A 20,797-nucleotide genomic window follows, 5' to 3' on the forward strand; every position below is an offset into this window, starting at 1 on the left:
TCCCCCCAGGCCACGGCTGATTGATTTCCGTCACAGGCCCTTCTACATTCTGTAAATGTCATATAAAAGGAATCAGAGTTGTCTTTGGTCTGGCTTCCTTCACCCAGCATAATTAGGATCCATCATATAGTCTCAGTAATTCATTCCTTTTTACAACTGGGTAATACCCTGTTGTGTGGATATACTGTAATTCGTGTCTTCACCACTGCTGGACATTTGTTTCCAGTATTTAACTGACAAAACTGCCACCCATTCCTGTTCCAGTCTCTCACGGACATAGGCTTTCCCTTCTTTTGGGTGAATACTAGGAGAGGAATGGCTGGATTGGCAGGTATATTTTTAGCGTTTAAAAATCTAAGGGTTTTCCAAAGCGGTTGTGCACTTGAACTCTCTACCAGGATGGACGTGAGTCTCAGCTGCTGCACACCCTCACCAACACGTCCGTACGACGTCTGCCGTTCCAGCGGGTCTACGGCTGTAGCTCATAATTCACACTTCCCACATCCTTTCATGTCCAGCATCTTTTCATGTGCTCATCTGCTATCTGTGTATTTTCTTTGGTGACGATCATGTTAAGATCTTCTGCCCATTTTCTGACTGGGCTGTTCGTCATCTCTGTATTGACAGCTGTACAAGAGTTCTTCTTATAGTATTCTCCGTGTCAGCAAACCTTTTCTGTACAGGGCCAAGGAGCTAAGTATTTTAGGTGTCGAGGGCCCCATATAGAATGTCATGTATTTTTTATAATCCCTTGAAAATGCAAGAACTAGTAGCTTGCAGGGACTTAATATAAGCAGTCGTTAGGCTCCATTTGGGCCGTAGTAACAGCCCGTCATCTTGATACAAGTCCTCTGTCAGGTGTAACGCGTTGCAAATATATGCTCCCCACCAGTCTGTAGCCTGCCTTTTTAAACGGCATCTACTGAAAAGCAAGTTAATTTTGTTGAAGTAAAACTTGTAATTCCTTTTGCCTTACAAGTTGTGCTTTTTATGTTCCATTCCATTTTTCCCAAACCAAGAATTTCTTTTCCTTCAAAAAGCTTTTAGTTTTAGTTCTTCCATTTAAGTCTGTGGCCCATTTATATATAGTAGGAGGGTAAGGGTTGCGGCTCATCTTTTGTACACGATTATTCAATTGTTGCGGCACTATTTGTTATACTATTCTTAATCCACTGAATTGCCTCAGTTATCTGTGCCACAAAACAATCGACTATGTATGTGTGAATCTACTTCTGGTTTCCCTGCTCAGTCCCACTTAGCCATATATGTCTATTTTTACACCAACACAATGATGTCTTCATTACTGCAGCTTTATAATAAGCCTTAAAATTAGGAAGGGTGAGTCATCAAACTTGGTCTTTTTCAAAGTTCTTCTAAGACTACTCCATTTTCGAATAAGCTTGTCAATTTCTAAAAGCCCTGCTGGGAATTATATTGCATCTATATGATAGTTCTGACATTTAAACAAATCCTGGACCTTTGATCCATGAACACAATCTCTCCATTTATGTAAGTCTTATTTTAATTTCAGCAAGATTTTGTAGTTTTCAGCATACGGGTCTTATAAATATATCTCTAAGCATTTCATATTTTTGATGATACTGCACACAGTAGTTTTGTTTTTTTAGTAGGTTCCACACTGAGTGGGCAGCCAACGCAGGGCTTGCATTCAAGACCCAAAGTTAAGGGGCACCTTAAGAGTCTGTTAAGTGTCTGCCTTTGGCTCAGCTCATGATTCTGGGGTCCTAGGATCCAGCCCCACATTGGGCTGCCTGCTCAGCAGGAAGCCTGCATTCTCCCTCTCCTTGTGCACACGTTCTCTATCAAATAAATAAGTAAAATCTGAACCAAAAACAAAAAAAAGACCCCAAGCTAAGACTGAGCTGAGATCAAGAGTCAGATGCTGAACCAGACGAGCCAGCCAGGTGCCCCACAGATGACTCTTCAACTTTGATTTCCAACTGTTTATTGCTCGGAGATGGAGCCACATCGGATTCTGAACTTCTATACTGACTTGTATCCTGCAACCTTGCTACATGCACTGATAGCGCTGATTCCTTAAGATTTTCCACAGACATAAGTCTGTCGAATTAAACAAGTTTTTTTTTCGTTTTTGGTTTGTTTGGGTTTTTTTTTTTTTCCTTAGTGCGCTGGCTAGATCTCCGGTGCAACGCGGAACAGAACTGAGAAGTGAGCATTTTCCTTGTTTCCAGTCATTAGGGGAAAGCTTCATTCCTTCATCAATGAGTACGCTATGAGCTAGTGGTTTTGGATAATTTCCTTCTATTCCTAGATACACAGAGCTTTTATCATAAAAGGATGCTAGACTTTGGCAAATATTTTCTCTGTTTATAGTAAGACGCTCATCTGGTTCTTCTGTAGTGGTTCACATGTTGGATTACACTGATGAATCTTCAAATGTTTGATCAACCTTGTACTTCTGGGATAAACTCACTTGGTTAGTTGGATTTTACTGTTTATATACTGTTGGATTACTAACTTTTTTTCCCCAAGATTTTATTTTTAAATCTTTAAATCGATGCGGGGCTCAATCCCAGGACCCTGGGATCATGACCTGAGCTGAAGGCAGATGCTTAACCAGCTGAGCCACCCAGGCGTCCCTCATTTGCTAACTTTTTAAAATCGATTTTTGCAGCTATGGTTCATGACAGACACTAGTCTATAGTTTAGTCTGATTTTGATACTGGAGAATGCTAGCCTCATAGGATCTGTCATGAAGTACCCCCCACCTTTTGAGGACTCTTAGGTTGAACTGTTAGTCTTCCTTCTCCTTGGAATTCACCAATGAAGTCTCAAGGCTGGAGTTTTCCTTGTGGGAAGGTTTCTAAGTGCAAATTTAATTTCTTTAGTAAACATAGGGCTATTCTAATTAGCTCTTCCTTCTGGGACTTTTGGGGCTTGTAAAGAGTTTGCCCATTTCTTCTAAATTGTCAAATTTATTGCCTGAAAGTCGTTCACCATTCTCTTAATACCCTTTTAGCATTTGTGAGCTCCGTAGTGCTGTGCTCTGTTTCCTACTGGCTTCCTCTTCCAACACAGTGGTCTGGAAACTCTGGGCAGTAAGCTAAGGCCATCACAGGGATCATCTTGCCCTGTTTTCCCTTCCCTCAAAAGTCACTGTCCTGTGCTTCCTGGCATTTTTAAATTTTTGATTATGGAAAATTTCAAACATACAGGAAAGCAGAGAGAGCAGTCTAGTAAACCTTCAGGTGCCTATCATCCAGCTTCAACAATTCTAAACTCAAGACCAAGATAGTGTCATATACACTCCATCTAGATTCCCTTCTTCCCTGGAGGATTTTGAAGACATTCCAGACATTGTATTTTCTTCATAAATACTAAAACAATGTATTTTTGACTTTAAAAAATCCATAACCACATTATCAAACCTAAAAATGTTGTCAATGAATTCTAGTATTATTGAGTCGGTTTTCAAACTTCCATTTCTTAGGAAAAAAAAATCTTTTTTTTACAATTGTTTTGTTCAAATTGGGGTCTAAATTATGTCCATTCATTTTATTTGGTTAATATATTTTTTAAGATCTTTCTCACTTACTTAGGTTCTCTCTCCCCTTTTTCCTTTTCTTAGATATTGCACTGTCCAATACAGCAGGCACAAATCACACATGGCCATTAAGCACTTAAAACACAGCTACTATCACTGAGAAACTACATTTTTAGTTTAATTTAAATTAATTTAAAAATAAAAACCAATACTCCAGCTATCAGAAAATGTTTAGTTAGAACAACTTGGGTGCATGAATTTACTTTTTCAACTGTAAGTTTTACAAAATCAAAATAGATTCTTCAAATATTTCTGATGACAATTTATCATCTAAATTGAGATCTAATTATAAACTAGAGTATTCTAAAGATTGAAACTGGTAGTTTTAGAGCAGTGGTTCTGAAATGGGAGAACCACTTGTCCCCCAGGGTACATCTGGCAATCTCGTCACAGCTGGAGTGGGGAGGGGCAGACTGCTGGCATCCAGCAAGTAAAGGCCAGAGATGCTGTGTTTACAAATTCTCCGATGCACAGCAGAGCCCCCACACTGACTTCTCCAGTGGACAATGTCGGCAGTGCTGATGGTGGCACACCTGGGCCAGAACTTTAATTAGACTGAAATAATTTCATGTTATGTCTTTCTGAGGGTATGCACAGAAATATCTGTTGTGTGTGTGTGTGTGTGTGATTGTAGCAGCTAATACGATCCCCTGATTCACTGGCAGCTGCAAAGTGCTGACAGTCTATTACTGTAATTCCCTCTGCCTTTATTACCTGAAATGCTTCTGTAAAGAGGAACTTCTCTTACTTATCCTAAGTAATACATCACCCAGGAAATTCTGGATAAATGCTAGATTCTTTCCTTACCATTTTTCAAAATAATGAGCTGCTTCTCCAATATCCTCTAAAGGGGACCAGTATTACTATTTTTTTAAAGTATCACTGTGATCTCGTAAATATAGATCCTTTCGATATTTTGGGTTTCTGTGATTAAAAAAAATCCACTGGACTCTACATCCTCTTGTTTAAACCTTTCTCAGTCTCTTTCTTAAAGATGTATCTCTCACATTCTGAACCATATTGGAACTTGGAAATGGTCTTTTTTTGTTTAAAAGATGAGTTACATCCTTATACACTTCATGACAAGACTGATGTTTGGCCTTAGTTCTGTCATTTCATGTCATATTTACTTTTGGGGCATATATGTATATAAATAAAGTACCTAATCTCTAGTGATATGATGTGTTTTATCTCCCTCTCATTTTCTTTGTATATCTTTTGGTATTTAGGAAAGTTGGCACAAATACCTTTTATAATGTCCTTTGTCCTTTATATCTTTTTTATAATATTGTCTGTTGGTTCCCACTCCAAACAGTATTGAAATTCTTCCTTATTTCTGTCTCCCAAAGCACCCATTTTGAAGTAATATTTTATTTCCTGATGATACCTATGGGACAATCAGGGACTGCATTCTGTTTGACTTCAACTGTCTCTCTTCCCCTGTTTCCAGTGCTGTGTGTCAGCTATGCTCCCAGCCTTAAAGCCACGTAAGACCAATTTTACTGTCTCCTTCGTCTACTGCATGGTTCTGGCTCTTAGTAAGCAGCGTGCTTCTGCAAAGTAGCTTACTTCGGTTGGAGGGTTCCCACCGCACCATCTGACCTTTCGAGGGCCTATGGTCACATCCCGGTTCAGCTGCTCTCGAACTGATCTGCAGAGCTTCCCACAGCTAGCGGGGCCTCCTTCGTTTACAGAGGAGAACCTGCTGGTGACCTCATTTTTGGGTTCCCTGAACTCTCCCCCTGTTTACCACGTCCCTTATTCTTACCCACTGATATTCTGGCGTTCACACAAGTTGTGTAACAAAGAATTAGGCCTTTGCCCCTGGTGTTCGGGAAGAGACTCTAAAATCCTAGGAATTTTCTGAGTGATGGGTTACTCAGGAGCCCACTCCTTGGATCATAGCTATGTTCAAGCTTAGGAGATGACTCAAGAAAGGGATAGACAATGCCAGAAAGACAAATCATGTGGTCAGAGGGGTGGGTGTTAAGTCATAGGATTATCTTGACTTACTGCTGGAGCCTGCAGGGCAGGCTTCTGGAGGACTAACGCTGGGTGCTCAGGGGGACAGTAAACTGCAGTACACCGAGAGGGGTACTTTGGAACTCAGTTTTGTTGTCTATGTTGTTCATGGGTTTGTGGCTGTTACCCTAGTTGCTCTTCTGTTTTTAGGAAAGGATTTGCAAGACTCCAAACCACGCCACGGCCACTCACACTCTGCCGTCAGTTCCTTGTTGGCATTTTCGTTAACTTCAGTGCATCACGTTTCACCCCCTGCACGTTATCTTCGTATTTATCATTTCATGCATCGATATTACCAGAAGATTAAATCACCAAAACCGTACGCTAAAGCCACTCTTGGTGGTGACTGTAACTCATCGGCACCGTATTTTACGGGCTATACAAACTGCAGTAAAGGCCACCAGCTACCTGCTGACGGGGGACTATAATTTATATGGGTTAAGAGAACACACAGGAGACTCTGCCTGTCAAGTGACTCAGTACGATACCCTACACCATACCTCCCCCAGTCAAATAACATAAAATGCATAGTACAGTGTTTCAGATAATGCTTCCTCATCCACAAAATGCATTAAATTCGTAAAGAGCATGTAACGAAATGCATATCCCAAGTGATGACACAGGAACGCCATCATAAAAAAAAAAAAGCAAAACTGTACCTCTGTGAGACGGAGTTGTGATGAAGCAGCCATGTAATCAGATTCTAGTTTGTTCTTCTCAGAGATCACTGTAGTATTTTGAAGAATTAAATCAACTTTTTGTATATGCAAAGAAGTACAAATCTAGGAACAAAAATCCCTAAAAGTTTAATTTGTTTGACAACTAAGAAACAAAGTTTTAAAAAATGTATAAACCATGACAAAGAGAACATTTTTCTAATGCAACTGATAGCTCGAATCGTTCTTTTTACAATTATTTCTTACAAGAGAATTTTTCAGTGTTTTTCTGTATGTTTAAATGAATCATCTGGAACATAATAACTTAGCTTAATGAGTGCTTTTAACCCATTTACTGACTTTAAAGTTAAAAATTACAGTAAAATCTTAGCAAGAGCTTTTTAAAATCTAACTTATCTACCTGCCATAAAAAAGTGACTAAAATTAAGAAAATGCCTTACCTTTACAAAGTTTGTTAATTCAGTAACAAGTTTTGCTTTTTGAACATTTATTTCTCTGATTTTGGTACTTGCTTTTCGCTCCTCCTCCTCAAGGTTGCAAATATCCTGTTCCATCAGCTTTAAACTGTATGAAACACATAATGATCGAGAAATCAGAGTTAACGCAACATTGGAGCCCAAATCCTTAGGTCTCCTGCTGTTCGATGGGCTTTTTAAGCCATACTACTCAGACATAAACACTACTAACTTCTAGATTAAACAACTTGTTATGTAACCACTCAGGATCAAAAACCATTTGTTGAGATAGTATGTGCCCAGCAGAGCTGAAGTAATGATGGTGGTAACGGTATAGGGTCTGATATCAGGAAGATGGATTTGATCTCCTCTTTGCAACTGATGAGCAGTATAACTAGACAAGTCACTCTTTTTTTAATTTTATAAGACAGAGAGAGAGACAGAGAGCACAGGCAGGCAGAGGGAGAGAGAAAAGCAGGCTCTTGGCCAAGCAAGGAGCCTGATGCGGGGCTAGATCCCAGGACCCTGGAATTATGACCTGAGCCGAAGGTAGCTGCTTAACCAACTGAGCCTCCCAGACACCCCTAAACAAGTTAGTCTTCTGAACTTTAGTCTATCTATAAAGTGGAAAAAGTAACAGTACTTCCCCTACAGAGCTATGATGAAAATTTTATGAAGGTAAAATATGTAACACACTTAGTGCAGTGCCTGGCCCTTAACTGGTGAATATTAGTTTCTAACCATCATTATGAATGTTGTTTACACACTGTCCCTTACCTGAAGTAGCTTAACTGGGAAGATCTGATTAACTGATTAAAAATATATAGCAAAAAGATAATACTACCTAAAAATTAGTACTATGCTATTCAAGGTAAAGAAACTAAGGATAAGGAATTAAGTTCCCTGAGATCATGTGTAGTGTGTGGTTAAGTAGTATGTGGTTAAGATGTGTCTGACACGGGGCGCCTGGGTGGCTCGGTGGGTTAAGCTGCTGCCTTCGGCTCAGGTCATGATCTCGGGGTCCTGGGATCGAGTCCCGCATCGGGCTCTCTGCTCAGCAGCGAGCCTGCTTCCTCCTCTCTCTCTCTCTGCCTGCCTCTCTGTTTACTTGTGATATCTCTGTCAAATAAATAAATAAAATCTTAAAAAAAAAAAAAAAAAAAAAAAGATGTGTCTGACACCAGTCCAAGTTCTTTTCCACCCCACCACGCTGCCTCCAGGGTAAAAGCAGGAACCCAGTTTGGAAACAGTAATACACAAGACTGAACAAGTTCAGCAGATGTTGTAGACAGAGGCCTGAACAGTACATGAAAGAGAGAGTAGAGGAAGCCAGGGAGGTGAGGTGAAATGAGTCAAGTGAAAGGAGACTGGAAAAAGTTGAAAGCTGATCTAAGGAAAGGAGTTTTGTAACTAGAGGTGATTAACTATAGGAATGAGAAGCAGGCTGGTGATGGGCATGAAAGGCCCTTTCACTACCGAAAAACCACATTACTTATGAAGAGACAGTTTAGTTTTAGACACTGGGTCCAGCAGAACAGTCAAACAGGAAAGGTTAGGTGTCTTGCAGATGATGAAAGACAGGAATGAGGACAAAGGTGAAGGCTGAAAAGAGGCTTAGAGATGAAAACTGTCTAGGCAGCCAGACTAAATAGCATCTTGCTTTAAGCAACAAAGGTACACGGTTACATTTCCCTAATTGTTAATGGACAATGGTTTAAAAAAAAAACAACAACAAAAAACAGTAAAGAAAAAATTCTATTAATGCATTTCATGTATGATTCAATTTAGGAATGTGTTTAAGAACCCATACTACATTAGGTCAAGGTAAACAGATACCTTAGCTCAAGGCAATGAGCGGTCATTCATTATCAAAGATTGACTATGCCATTAATATCTAAATCTTTATAGGTGGGGAAAAAAGGATAATCACAACAAAAAGTCAGGTCTGAAGCAGACCATGGGAAAAACCTTTGAACTGGAAGCCATGTTCCCTTCCCCTAGAATGAACACCCTAGTAGCTTTTATCCCCTCTTCTTTATCCCAGTTTCTACAAAACATCCAAATACAACAGAATGGATAAGGGGTTCCAAAGAGTGCTGCTTGGGTGCTCTCAGTAAGCCAGCCGTTTTCCTTCAGTTAAGATTTACACTATTCGCATCTCTGTACAGAATTCTGTGGAATATATTATCATTAAGGCAAAGGCAGACGTAATTCCAGGTTGTAACAAGGAAGATTTCAGCTGAAAGAGTGGGATAAACCCCCAGGTGCCCACTCTCTTCTGTGAAAAATCAGCATCTCCTCCTCCTTCCCTTTTACTCTTTCCAAATCAGTGAGAAAACGCATAGCCTAATGGTCTGGACTGATCGTCTCGCTGCCTGTACCACCTTCTCTCCTCGCCCACCAATCCAAAGTCATAGCCTAATGGTCTGGACTGATCGTCTCGCTGCCTGTACCACCTTCTCTCCTCGCCCACCAATCCAAAGTCAATGGACTTCTTATTCTGGATTATAGGTCTGGGTCAGTCGTTCTCAAAGTGTGGTCCAGAGGCCTGTGGGAATCCCTGAAACCACTGCAGGGGAATCATGAACTACTCGGACTGCTGTAGGAAGACCTCAACTGCCCCACTGACTGTAGTGATGTTTGCAGTGACGGTATAAAAGCAGTGAATAAAAATACGCTGGTGCTCAGGGACACATCGAGGCAGAAGCACCAAAGTGCACTCAGCGTTGGGAGATTCTTCAGTGCCTTGTACTCAAAAATTTCAGATGTGTCCAATCAATTAATATTGCTGATGGCAGTAAACATTAGCTATTAAGTCATGAATCTTACGTGTTTTTATTTTGTACTTCAAGTATGACTAACATATTAGTTGCAGGTGTGCAACATAATGGTTTCATGTCTGTATATATCATGAAATGATCACCACAAAAGTCTAGTTAACATCTATCACCATATGTAGTCATAAAAGTTCTTTTCTGATAAAGAAAACTTTTAAGATCTACTCTTGGCAGCTTTCAAATATGCAATACAGTATTATTAACTAGTCACATGCCACACCTTACCTTCCCGCTAGTCTTTATCTTATCCTGGCAGTCTGGACCTCTTGATCACCTATTTTACCAACCCCCAGCTCTCCTCCCTAGCCCCCCCTCACCCCGCAACCACCAATCTGTTCCCTGTATCTATGCGTTTCTGCCGTTTGTTGGTTTTTTAGATGGCACTGTAACTGAAATCATATGGCGTGTGTCTGACTTACTGTACTTAGCATAACACTCTCAAGTTCCACTCATTTGTCACAAAAGATTTCCCTCTTTCTCGAGGCTACGCAGTGGTGCAGCGTGTGCACACACACGTGCATGTGTCTGTGTGCATCTCACTCCTTCGTTGCCCATTCAGTCATTCATGGACACTGAGGGCGCGTCCATGTCTTGGCTCCCATAAAGAATGCTACAATGAATATGAGAGCACAATTTTTCAAATCTATGCTTTCATTTTCTTTGAATAAATACCCAGAAGTGGAATTACTGGATCATGTGGTACTTCTATTTTTAATGTGTTGAGGAGCCTCCATCTTGTTTCCCACAATGGCTGCACCAATTTACATGTCCGCCGACAAGGGTTCCGTTTTCTCCGCATCCTTGCCAACATGTGGTATTTCTTGTGCTTTGATAACAGCCATTCTGACAGGTGTGACATGCTAATCTCACTGTGGTTATTTAAATATCCCTGATGATCAGTGACACTGAGCACCTTTCTTAGGCGCCTGCTGACCATCTGTAGGTCTTCTTTGGAAAAAAGTCTGTCTATTCAGTTTCTCTGCCCATTTGTTAATCAGATTGGGGTTTTTCTGCTATGAGTTACAGGAATTCATTACATTTTAGATATTAAACCCTTACTGAACACAGTATTTCCAAGTATTTTCTCCTGTTTCATAGGTTGCCTTCTTGGTGTGGCGATGGCTTCCTTTACCGTGTGGAAGCTTTTAAGTTTGATGTAGTCCCATTTGTTTATTTTTGCTTTTGTTGCCAAGGTCTTGGGAGTCAGTTCCAAAAAAAAAAAAATTACTGTCCACACCCATGTCAAAGAACTTACTGTTTTCTTCTAGAAGTTTTAGGATTTCTGGTCTTTTATTAGTCTTTAATCCATTTTGGGTTGATTTTTCTGTTTGGTGTAAGCTTGTGGTCCAGTTTCAATCTTCTGCATGGGGCTGTCCAGTTTTTCCAGCACCATTTATTGAAGAGACTATCCTTTCTTCATGGTTCATTCTTACCTCTTTTGTCATAAAGTAACTGACCATAGATCCATGGGTTTACTTCTGGGCTCTATTCTGTTCCACTGACCTATGTGTCTGTTTTTATGTCAATACCTCTTTTGATTAATAGTTTTTCTGATACAGCTTGAAAACAGGGAGCGCGATGCTTTTAGCTTTGTTTTTCTTTCTCAAGATTGCTTTGGCTATCTGGTATCTTTTGTGGTCCCATAAATTTTTAGGATTCTTCTAATTCTGAAAAATGCCAGTGGAATTAGGAAATAGTTAGGAATTCCACTGAATCTATAGATTGCTCTGGGTAACATAGGTCCTTGAACAATATTAATTCTGCAAATCCATGAGCACAGAAAATCTTTCCATTTATTTGTATCGTTTAATTTCTTTCCTTAATGTGTTATGGTTTAGTATAAGGTCTTTCAAATCCTTGGTTGAATTTATTTTTTATTTTTTTTGAAGATTTTTAGTTATTTGACAGAGATCACAAGCAGGCAGAGAGAGGCAGGCGGGGGGGGGGGGGGGGGAAGCAGGCCCCCCACCGAGCGGCGAGCCCAATACAGGGCTCGATCCCAGAACCCTGGGATCATGACCCGAGCCAAAGGCAGAGGTTTTAACCCACTGAGCCACCCAGGTGCCCCAGTTAAATTTATTCTTAAGCATTTTCTTTTTGGTGTGATTTTATAAATGGGACTGTTTTCTTAATTCACCTTTGAGTCTGTTGTTAGTATATGAAAATGCAACAGATTTTTATAGCCAATTTCGTACCCTGCAACTTTACTGAATTTGCTGATTTGTTCTACAAGTTTCTTTTGATGGAGTATTTTAAGTTTTCTATGTAAAATCACATCATCCACAAACAGCACCGGTTTTATGTCTTTCCAATTTAAATGCCTTTTATTTCTCTTTCTTGCCTAATTGCTCGGATCAGAAATCCTAATTTCTAACACTATGCTGAATGCAAGTGGGGGAGGATGGGCATCCTGGTCTTGATCCTGATGTTAAAGGAACATATTTTAGCTTTTCACGGTTGAGTGTAATGTTAGCTGTGGATTTGTCACATATTGTCTTTATTATATTCAACTATGTTTCCTCTATGCCCACACTGTTGAGAGGTTTTATAAAAAAATGGGTGTTTATTTCGTCAAATCCTTTTTCTGAATCTATTAAGATGATAGTTTGTTGGATTTTTTTTTTTTGGCTTTCTCTCTTATCCAGACATAGCCATAGCACTTACAGCATCTGCACACAGGCAATTTGTACCTACACAACATTCTGACATTAACTACTATCCCATCATTCTCTGAAAGGGAAGAGGGGCTCAGGAAGGGGCCTACTGAGTCTACCAGACTATCTTCGTGGCATCACTGTGCCCTGAACATGACAGTGATGTGTCCTGTGATACTTGAAAACAGGTATAGAACCAAAGGTTACTAATATTGTTAGTGCCTTTCTGATTGACTGGAGACCATATTTCGTATCTAAGCTTAATATCTGGCAAGACACTTCTTCCCATCAAAAAAAAAACCCAAACCAAACCAAAACAAAACAAAGAAACAGGGAAGCCCAACACTGTCATCCCCCACTGGCTGATGTTTAACGTATGTTTGTAGCAGTAGGCAGCGTTTTCCTTGCTATTAACTAATTCCAGGAATTTGAACATTCAGTACTGCTTCTTTGAAACTACTAAGACTTATCCTAGCTTCTTCAGATCCTCTGAGCAACTCTTTGTGGCCAACCCCTTCCTCCCTTGAGGTCCGAGGAGGCATATGTCCTGCCATGGCTGCAGCTTAGAAGAGCAGGTCTAACTGCCAGTCCGGGGCTGACTCCTGCTGTTGTGGAGACTGGTGCTGTTGCTGGGGATGGGACCGAGGGAAAGTGCCCTGTTGGGGTGGCAATGCAGCAGAGAGGATAAGCTGTTTCAGGGTTGCTCCACGGGAACCCTTCGAGCCTGTAAACACTGCTCAGGAGCTGGGTCGGCTGAGCCTGGGATGGGTGCTGACCTAGGGCAAGCTGGAAGTCCGCTGCCGCCGCTGCGTGACAGACAACGTCTGCGCCTGCTGCTCTCAGGAGCGGAACTAGGGCAGCCACCACCCGGCCGGTAAGCATAGTGCAAAGCACCACGACCACCCCACAAGCTATGGGAGGAGGGACTCATGTCATCACTAACCACAAGCTGGTGACCTTGAGAAAACCTTGTGTGTGTCCTGAATGAACGGTGTTAGTGCAGCACTCTGGGCTGCTTCATGGCATTTGAGATGGAATCTGGACCCTGCTCCAGCTATGAAATCGTCACAGTGTCACACAGCAGGGCTCTAAGAGTGCTCTGCGTCCGGCTCATGGTGCCAGCTCAGCGTGGTCGTGGACCCTGACTTGGTCTGCTGCTGAATCATGCTGTGTGCGCCACTGGGTGCAGGATGCAGTCCACTTTCATTCGGGTTAGTGTGAAACCTGGTCCTTAAAATTGAAGGTACAAGTCGCTGGATGTTAGATGAATTTCCAGAAGAAAGGTGAACGGAATTCAAATTCGACTCAGAGCTTGACTTGTAAAAACATCTGCAGCCCTTAACCACGGGCCTTCTGAGGTTTGATCTTCAATGTTCCTTAGTTTCCTTGTGGCTGGTGAGTACTTGCCTCTGTCAGCCATGGCTGTCGTTCCACCTGGTCTGTCAGACGCGGCGGGGCTTGTAACTGAGCTAAAAATGGAGACTGAGCCAAGGCTTAAGGAACTGGGAAATTGGCAATGCGAGACCTTACCGGCTATACCGCTGTGTGAATAACAGACTGACTAAACAATGACCTTCTTTGTTGCCGTCTTTTCAGGAGCTGATAAGCTGATATATGGCGTCTGGGAGGAGTGCAGGTATCTGCTGGGTCCCAGTTGGTGTTGGGGAAAGGTCTGATTGCCCTGTGAGAGGATTTTATTGAATTCTGGAAGGAAGCGGAAGGGGTTGGGCTGTGATCAAACCTTTCCAATACTTTCTGGAGGCTTGACTAGGTCTATACAATTATCAGACCCAGACTCTTGGCTTTTGTCTGTGGTTGTCTCAGGAAGAGACTCTTCAACGCCAAGTACTCATCACATTTCACCCCTCACTTCTGCATGATTTAGTATGATGTGAGTACCAACAAAAACTCTGGCCTTGAATTCTACTGAAGATCTACTGAAGGTACAGTGAGTCTGAAGCCAATCCGCTGTGGTCCTTTGTTCAGAAATGTGTAATAACAGGATATAGCTTCTCCCATACTGCATTAAGTGCTCGTGACACTTCTGGCAAATGTTCTGGACCATCCCGTGATAATTATAACTGGATGTTCATAGAACTTCAAATGTCCTATCATAGGTACTTCCTTGGGACCCGGCAATAAAACTCTAAACTACGTCTAGATGTCTAAAACTCTTCACTGAGCTCTTCGACAGTACACATCCTGGATGAACTAAGCTGTAGCTGATCTGACGGTGGCTGCAATACAATCTCGACCATCTTAGGGCCTATCTGGGCTTGTATAGTTCCTTTGAAACCATTCTTTGCTGAAGTGGATACACTGTTTACTGATTCGAAATTTCCTATAATTTCCACATATTCATAGGTACGTGACTCTTTTGGTCTCATATGCTTCCTCAAAGCATGTGACAACAGAATTCTGATATTAAATGCTCCAGTGTTAATGAGTCACTTTCCAGCAGATGGGTAGAGAATTTTTTTTTAAACCAGTGAATGTTCCCTCTCTGGGATAAAATACTTTGATCCACAAGATCCAATGGTAAATACTGAAGCAATGAAGTTATAGTCTCTCAGACACAAATAATATGCTTCCATCAGTCATGTCATGATGGCTGAAAAACAAAACAAACATCCAAAGCCTCAAACACCAATTGTGTAAATTCTTCATTACTGAGGGATGTAGGTTTCCGGTCCTGTCAAATGTCACTGGCATCTGACTATGCTTTGTTTTCAGTAAAAAATCAGTGCTCTTCTGCATAACAGATTTCCATTTATTCTTAGGTGAACTCTCTGTGCTTCCTGGATCTGGATGTCTATTCCTTCTCCAGGTTAGGGAAGTTGTTGTTTCTTCTTCAAATATGTGTTCTGCACTTTCTTCCTCCTTCTGTGACTCATATAATGTGAAATTATTCTGCTTGATGTTGTCCCACTGGCCCCTTAAGCTATTTCACTTTTTAAAATTCTGTTTTCGGGGCACACGGGTGGCTCATTGAGGTAAGTGTCTGACTCTTGATTTCGGGTCATGTCATGGTTCTGAGGGTCATAAGACTGAGCCCCATACTCACTGAGCCCCACATTCACCAACTTTTGCCCCACACACAATTTTTTGCAGATAAAACATGTTTGTGGGAATTGCATCATCATGACAGGGTCCAGGCACACGTCAGAGATACTGCGGCTTTGGGGCCAGACCACAGTAAAGGGAGTCCAAAGAATTCTGTGGTTTCCCGGTGCATATAAAAGTTGTGTTTACAATAATATACCGTAGTCCATTAGTGTGCCACTGTGTTCTGGCTCAAAAATACTTCACTGCTGAAAAATGCTAACCATTACCTCTGCTTTCAGAGTCCTGATCACTACACACATATTGTCAGAATCACCAAAATGTGACAAAGAGACACAAAGTGAGCTACTGGGAAAATGGTGCCAACAGATTTGCTTGACACAGGGCCGCACAAACCTTCAAAGTGTTCGTACCTGCACAGCACGACAGAGCAAGGTAGGGCTGCGTAACTAATAACAATACCCTTGTAGTACCCTGCCACCCCCACACCCCCCGACCTCGCTGCCCAAATAGGCGGAATCCTACCTTCCCAGTTTGGAACTAATTTTTTGTTCCAGTTGTCTTTTCTTGGTTTTCCTTTCAAGGAGCTCCTTCTTCTTTTGTCTAAGTTCATTGTCTTTGTGTTCTAGATGTTTGTTTCTCTCATATAGGGCAATCAACCCTGCTTCCACTGCTTGCAATTTTCTATTAATTTCCTACAAAAATATTCAAAATTGTTATTTTAAAAACAATTCTAGTTTAAGTATTACAAATCCAGTTAATATCCTTTTTTAATACTCAAAATAACCAACCTTCAGCTGTTCTTCTAAGTGTCGTCTTTGCTCAAGATCCACAGTGACTGTGAGAAACTGGGCTACTTTTAGGGATGTGTTACTAGAAATGACTTTATTTGAATAAAAGGAAGTTTTCACCACATACTTTTCTTCTGCTGTATACATTTGTTTTAACCGGGTTTCTTGTATTACCTAGCAATGAAGTCAAACAATGTCAAACAAATGTTAGTGTACATTTAATGAAAATATTTTTACAAGGACTGAAGCACTGAAAAATGCAGATCAAGTGAATTTTAGAAGATCAAAACAGATGTACTTTCAATTTTTTTTTTTTTAACTTCTCCAGTAACATCTCTCAAAAGGTGGCTGATCCCAAACAAAGATGGCAAAGGCGACTATACTTTTATTTGACTACATAATCTCTCCCAAGTAAGTGTCCTTTTCGAGTTTTGTTGGGTCTACAGAAGAGATACCAGGAACCAGCTGCCCAGGACACACAACTGTGGTAGCTCACCTAAGTCACGGATTCTCACCTTCCCTCAGTTATATTGTTCACAGACACATAATCATATTTAATTCCTAGAAACACTTAAAATTGAGATCCTTTATTTTTTTTTTGCATTTTTCAGAGAGCTTCTCTTTCAAGAACTTAAACAAGAAGTTCTAAGAACTAAAGCTCATTCTGAAGACAATAACATTATTTTATACATTTCTGGATACTAATGAAGAGCAGCTTTCATAATACAGTTTTTTTCTAATCTCTTAAGTTTCACTATCAATACTCTTGTGGCTTGTTTCTATCCAGAAGTTTATAGTCTAAGTAAAGAGATAAGGCATATTTAAGCACACTTAACAGGGTATAACCTGGCATCTGCAAATTGCAGAATAATTTGGAATGAAGAGAAAGCAAGAAGTTAGGCTACTCAAGTTCTAATAAATTTAAACTGATAGAAACGGTGAGGGAAGGGCCCTCCCAACAAAAAGGACATCATGACCAAAGCCTGGCAGGAGACAATTTAACTGAAGGGGAGAGTCTTAGAAATTAATGAGAACAAGTCCATAAAAGGTCTTAGACGCATATATGGTCTTGTCCTCTTTTCTAAATGACAGCAGAGGTACACCCACATGCAAGTTCTAATATTTATTTCCTAAAATGCTCCCCATAATGAAATTTATAATCAAAGACACATGCAACTTACTATAGTCAGCTAGGCGGGGTTTTTTGTTTTTTGTTTTTTCCCCACAAAATAGTTAGCAATGAGCCCTCATTTCTATCTTATATCAGTTAAGTAAAAAAAGAGTCCCTAAATTACAAATGAGTTGTCCTAGGGATACTGGTATACTATGTGGCAAACTTTTAAAACACACTTTGTAATAAATTCAATACAACAATCAGTAGTTGGGTCTCTAGCAAAAAACACTCCAAATGGTGTTATGGAAAAACCTATTTTAGATGAAGAGATTTCTTTCCTGTATCTGCCTGTGACAAGCAACAAATGTAAGGTGAGTCTTGGAGACTGTTTATATGAGGAGGAGAGAACTCCCAGCATGAGCAGAATATAGGAACTACGAGTGTGTGGTATGCTAGCCAGGAAAGGAGGTCCTATGAAGGGAGGTCATTCATATGGGAGTTAATCGTCAGGGGCAGCTTTAAGAAAGGAAGGGCTTACCAAAACAGTTCGACACCCAGCCTACCATTCTAACATATACTTTCTCTAAAAAATAGTCTGGAATACAAGAATTTAAATGATTAAGCCAGTAATATAATGTCTGAACACAAATTTGCCAAACAAGCCAGGTGTCTCGTTTTAGGCTTCAACTAAAGTGCTTCCTCTAGGTAACTCCGCATCACTTATACCCATCATATTAAAAATGTAAAATACATTTTATATTAAAAATGTAAAATACAAAGAACTTCTGTGTGGTTTAAAATAACAGGATGTCCTACTTCTTTAAGTATCTCTAAATTTTTGCTTGACGTTTTTATGCTAAGAAGTGTTAACAAAATGAGGTTCTAGATTCAGTACTTTCTTACCCGTTCAATTCTTTCTCTGGTCCTTTCAGTTCCTACAGGAACTTCATGAATATGATAATGGCAGCAAAGGAAGCTCATGACGGGATCAGGGGCATCAAATAATTCTCGCAAGTAAGAGAAAAATCCATACTGTCTGAAATGAAAAGCACTTACTAGATTTTTCTTCTTAAAAAAATGTCATGTAAAGAAATCTGATAGTTGAAAAGTGGCAAATAAACAATAACACATAAATTAATGATGGTACAGCAGAAATTTGTGTATTTTAAAATCACTTAACAAATATTGTGATTAATGTTGAGACTGATTTCCTTGTCAGAAAAATTTAATATATTCATCATTACACACTATTAATTTCTTTTGTTTCTTCCATTGTTTTTATATTTAGAATGTTTACTTACATTCAGAATTAAGACATTTACTTATAACTGTTTCATAATTGCAAATTTTCTGTTTAGTCCTTCTGGAAATCACTCCTGCATTATGAAGTGACGATTTGTTTTACTTTCCCAACACCTAACCAACCATTTTAGTATCTTCCATTCAACAATCCAATATTAATCCACTGATCTGAAACATCACCACCATATAGTAAATATTCCATAGTTTATCTGTTCCTAAATTTTTCCTTATTTTAGACTTAAGTAGAGATCCCAAGAGGGAATAATACAGCTTATAACATATTTATGTGAGAGATAATATATTTAGGAGCTAAATGGTTATTCAATATTCAAAGTAATAGGTTAATTCTAAAAATAGTTTCAAGACTTACTTTAGCTCATTCAGAGATCTTGAAGGTGCTTTGTCTGCATATGAGCTCTTGGGAGCAGTAACAGCATTTACTCTTAATTTTTTATTGTCACGAATCTGAATATAAGGGAAAGAATATATTTTAATTACCATATACTATCAATCAAAATGATCTTTTAAAGTTTTATTCCAACTGGTGTTAGGATAGGACAGGATGACCAAAAACTGGATATTTAATGGTACTTTCAAGCAATCTTTTTAGTGTGATAATGACCCTATTATTACATTTTTACAGAAAGTATTTATCAGTGAAAATAGTAAAACAAATATGCTCTAACAGTCGAGGAAGCAGTAATACCAAAACTCTTCCAGAAAATAAGAGGAAGTACAGTGGCCATTTCCCAAATCACTTTATGATTCTAGCGTAATCTTGATACCAAAACATGAACAAACAAAAGCCCTCATGAATACATATGCAAAAATCCTTTACAAAATATTAGTATACGGAATCCAGCAATATGTGAACAGTACACACGACCAAGTAGAGTTTATTCCAGAAAGGTGAGATTGATGGAAATCAATGAAGTACAAAACCCATATGATCAGCCCAACAGAGGCAGAAAAACATGATAAATTCTCGGCAAACTAGGAACAGAAGGAAACTTCATCATCCTGATAAAGGGCATCTAGGGTAACTGCATAGCAGACATAATATTTATTATACACGGTAGTATGGGGAATGGTACTCTAATAGATAATATCGTAGGAGGTGGTTATAGATAAATTTCACAATTTAAAATACAAAGTCACACCTGCAAGAGGAAGTTCTAGTCCTGTTGAAGAAAAGTTACAAAAAGTTTCTTATCAGAGCGCACACACAAAAATATAGGTCAAAATTTCAGGAACCCAGGTCACATTATCCAAATAGGATTCCTATCCTTAGCACAAAAGAAGCCCGAGTTTTTGACTCGAAAAAGGCACTCAGTGTTGGCTAAGCAGGCCATTTCTGATAGAAAGCAGCCAGATGCACCTGACAGAATGCCCTTCGCAGTATGCCACATATCAGACTCGTAATCCAAGGAAGTGACTTCTTCAGAAAGCTCTCACACCAGAACAAAAACTCCTGGCTAAAGCTTAAATAATCCAAACTACACAACTGCCTAACTTTCTGGAGTCTATTCTATAATTTTATACATGCATCTTTTTATGCAATTACCATATATTCACATTCTCTGCCAACTCCCAAACCAGGAGGGCAATATGATAAAAGCCAAAAAAAAGTAAGGGTTCCTTCCAATCACTAGTGCACCACAGAAATAGAGGACCACCAATGTAATTCAGGGTCCTGTCCTCATTTATACTTGCTGACAAAGACTTAAACGAAACAAAATCTAAACCTAATCTTTAGGGCTTTTAAAAGGTTACATACACAAAAGGAAAGAAATCTGACTGACAATAACAACAGCTAACTATATATGTATATATTCATATATATCAAATATATATATATCAAATATATATACATATATATTATAGATAACATAATAGAAATAATTGCAAATAAGCAGTGTTCTACACTTTATTAAAGGATTTAATCCTGATAGCCATCTTTTGAAGCAGATCATATATCTACATTTTACAGATGAGGAAATTATGGCATAAAACATTTAGGAAACTTGCCCAATTTAGTAGTAAAGCCAGAATTCAAATCTTGGCAGCCTATCTCAGTCTGTGCCTGTAACTACTAAGCCACATTGCCTGGTAGTGGCTTAGACTCCCAGGGTATTTCGGTAGCCAGATATAAAATTCTCATTCTTTTTGAAGAGGTTTTATTTAAAAGCAACAACATATTGATTCCCACGCTCCCCATCAAAGAAAAACCGAGTTCATTCCAGTACATCTTCAAAAAGGATGTCAAAGACCAAAAGTCCATCATTATGGATTTTTT

At 39.6% G+C, this 20,797-nt stretch overlaps 1 protein-coding gene across 2 annotated transcripts in view; it reads right to left on the reverse strand.

The window, feature by feature from the left end:
* SMC5 (structural maintenance of chromosomes 5) overlaps positions 1-20,797 on the reverse strand; it is a 99,449-nt gene that overhangs the window by 15,461 nt on the left and 63,191 nt on the right. For both annotated transcript variants that reach the window (XM_046022467.1, XM_046022469.1), the window contains exons 12-17: positions 18,872-18,966; positions 18,103-18,235; positions 16,086-16,259; positions 15,820-15,989; positions 6,726-6,849; positions 6,268-6,390 (exon numbers count right to left, since the gene is read on the reverse strand). In XM_046022467.1, coding sequence (XP_045878423.1) covers positions 6,268-6,390; positions 6,726-6,849; positions 15,820-15,989; positions 16,086-16,259; positions 18,103-18,235; positions 18,872-18,966 — 819 coding nt within the window. The remainder of the gene's footprint in view (positions 1-6,267; positions 6,391-6,725; positions 6,850-15,819; positions 15,990-16,085; positions 16,260-18,102; positions 18,236-18,871; positions 18,967-20,797) is intronic.

This window comes from Meles meles, chromosome 11, assembly GCF_922984935.1.
Source record: "Meles meles chromosome 11, mMelMel3.1 paternal haplotype, whole genome shotgun sequence".
Classification (NCBI taxonomy): domain Eukaryota; kingdom Metazoa; phylum Chordata; class Mammalia; order Carnivora; family Mustelidae; genus Meles; species Meles meles.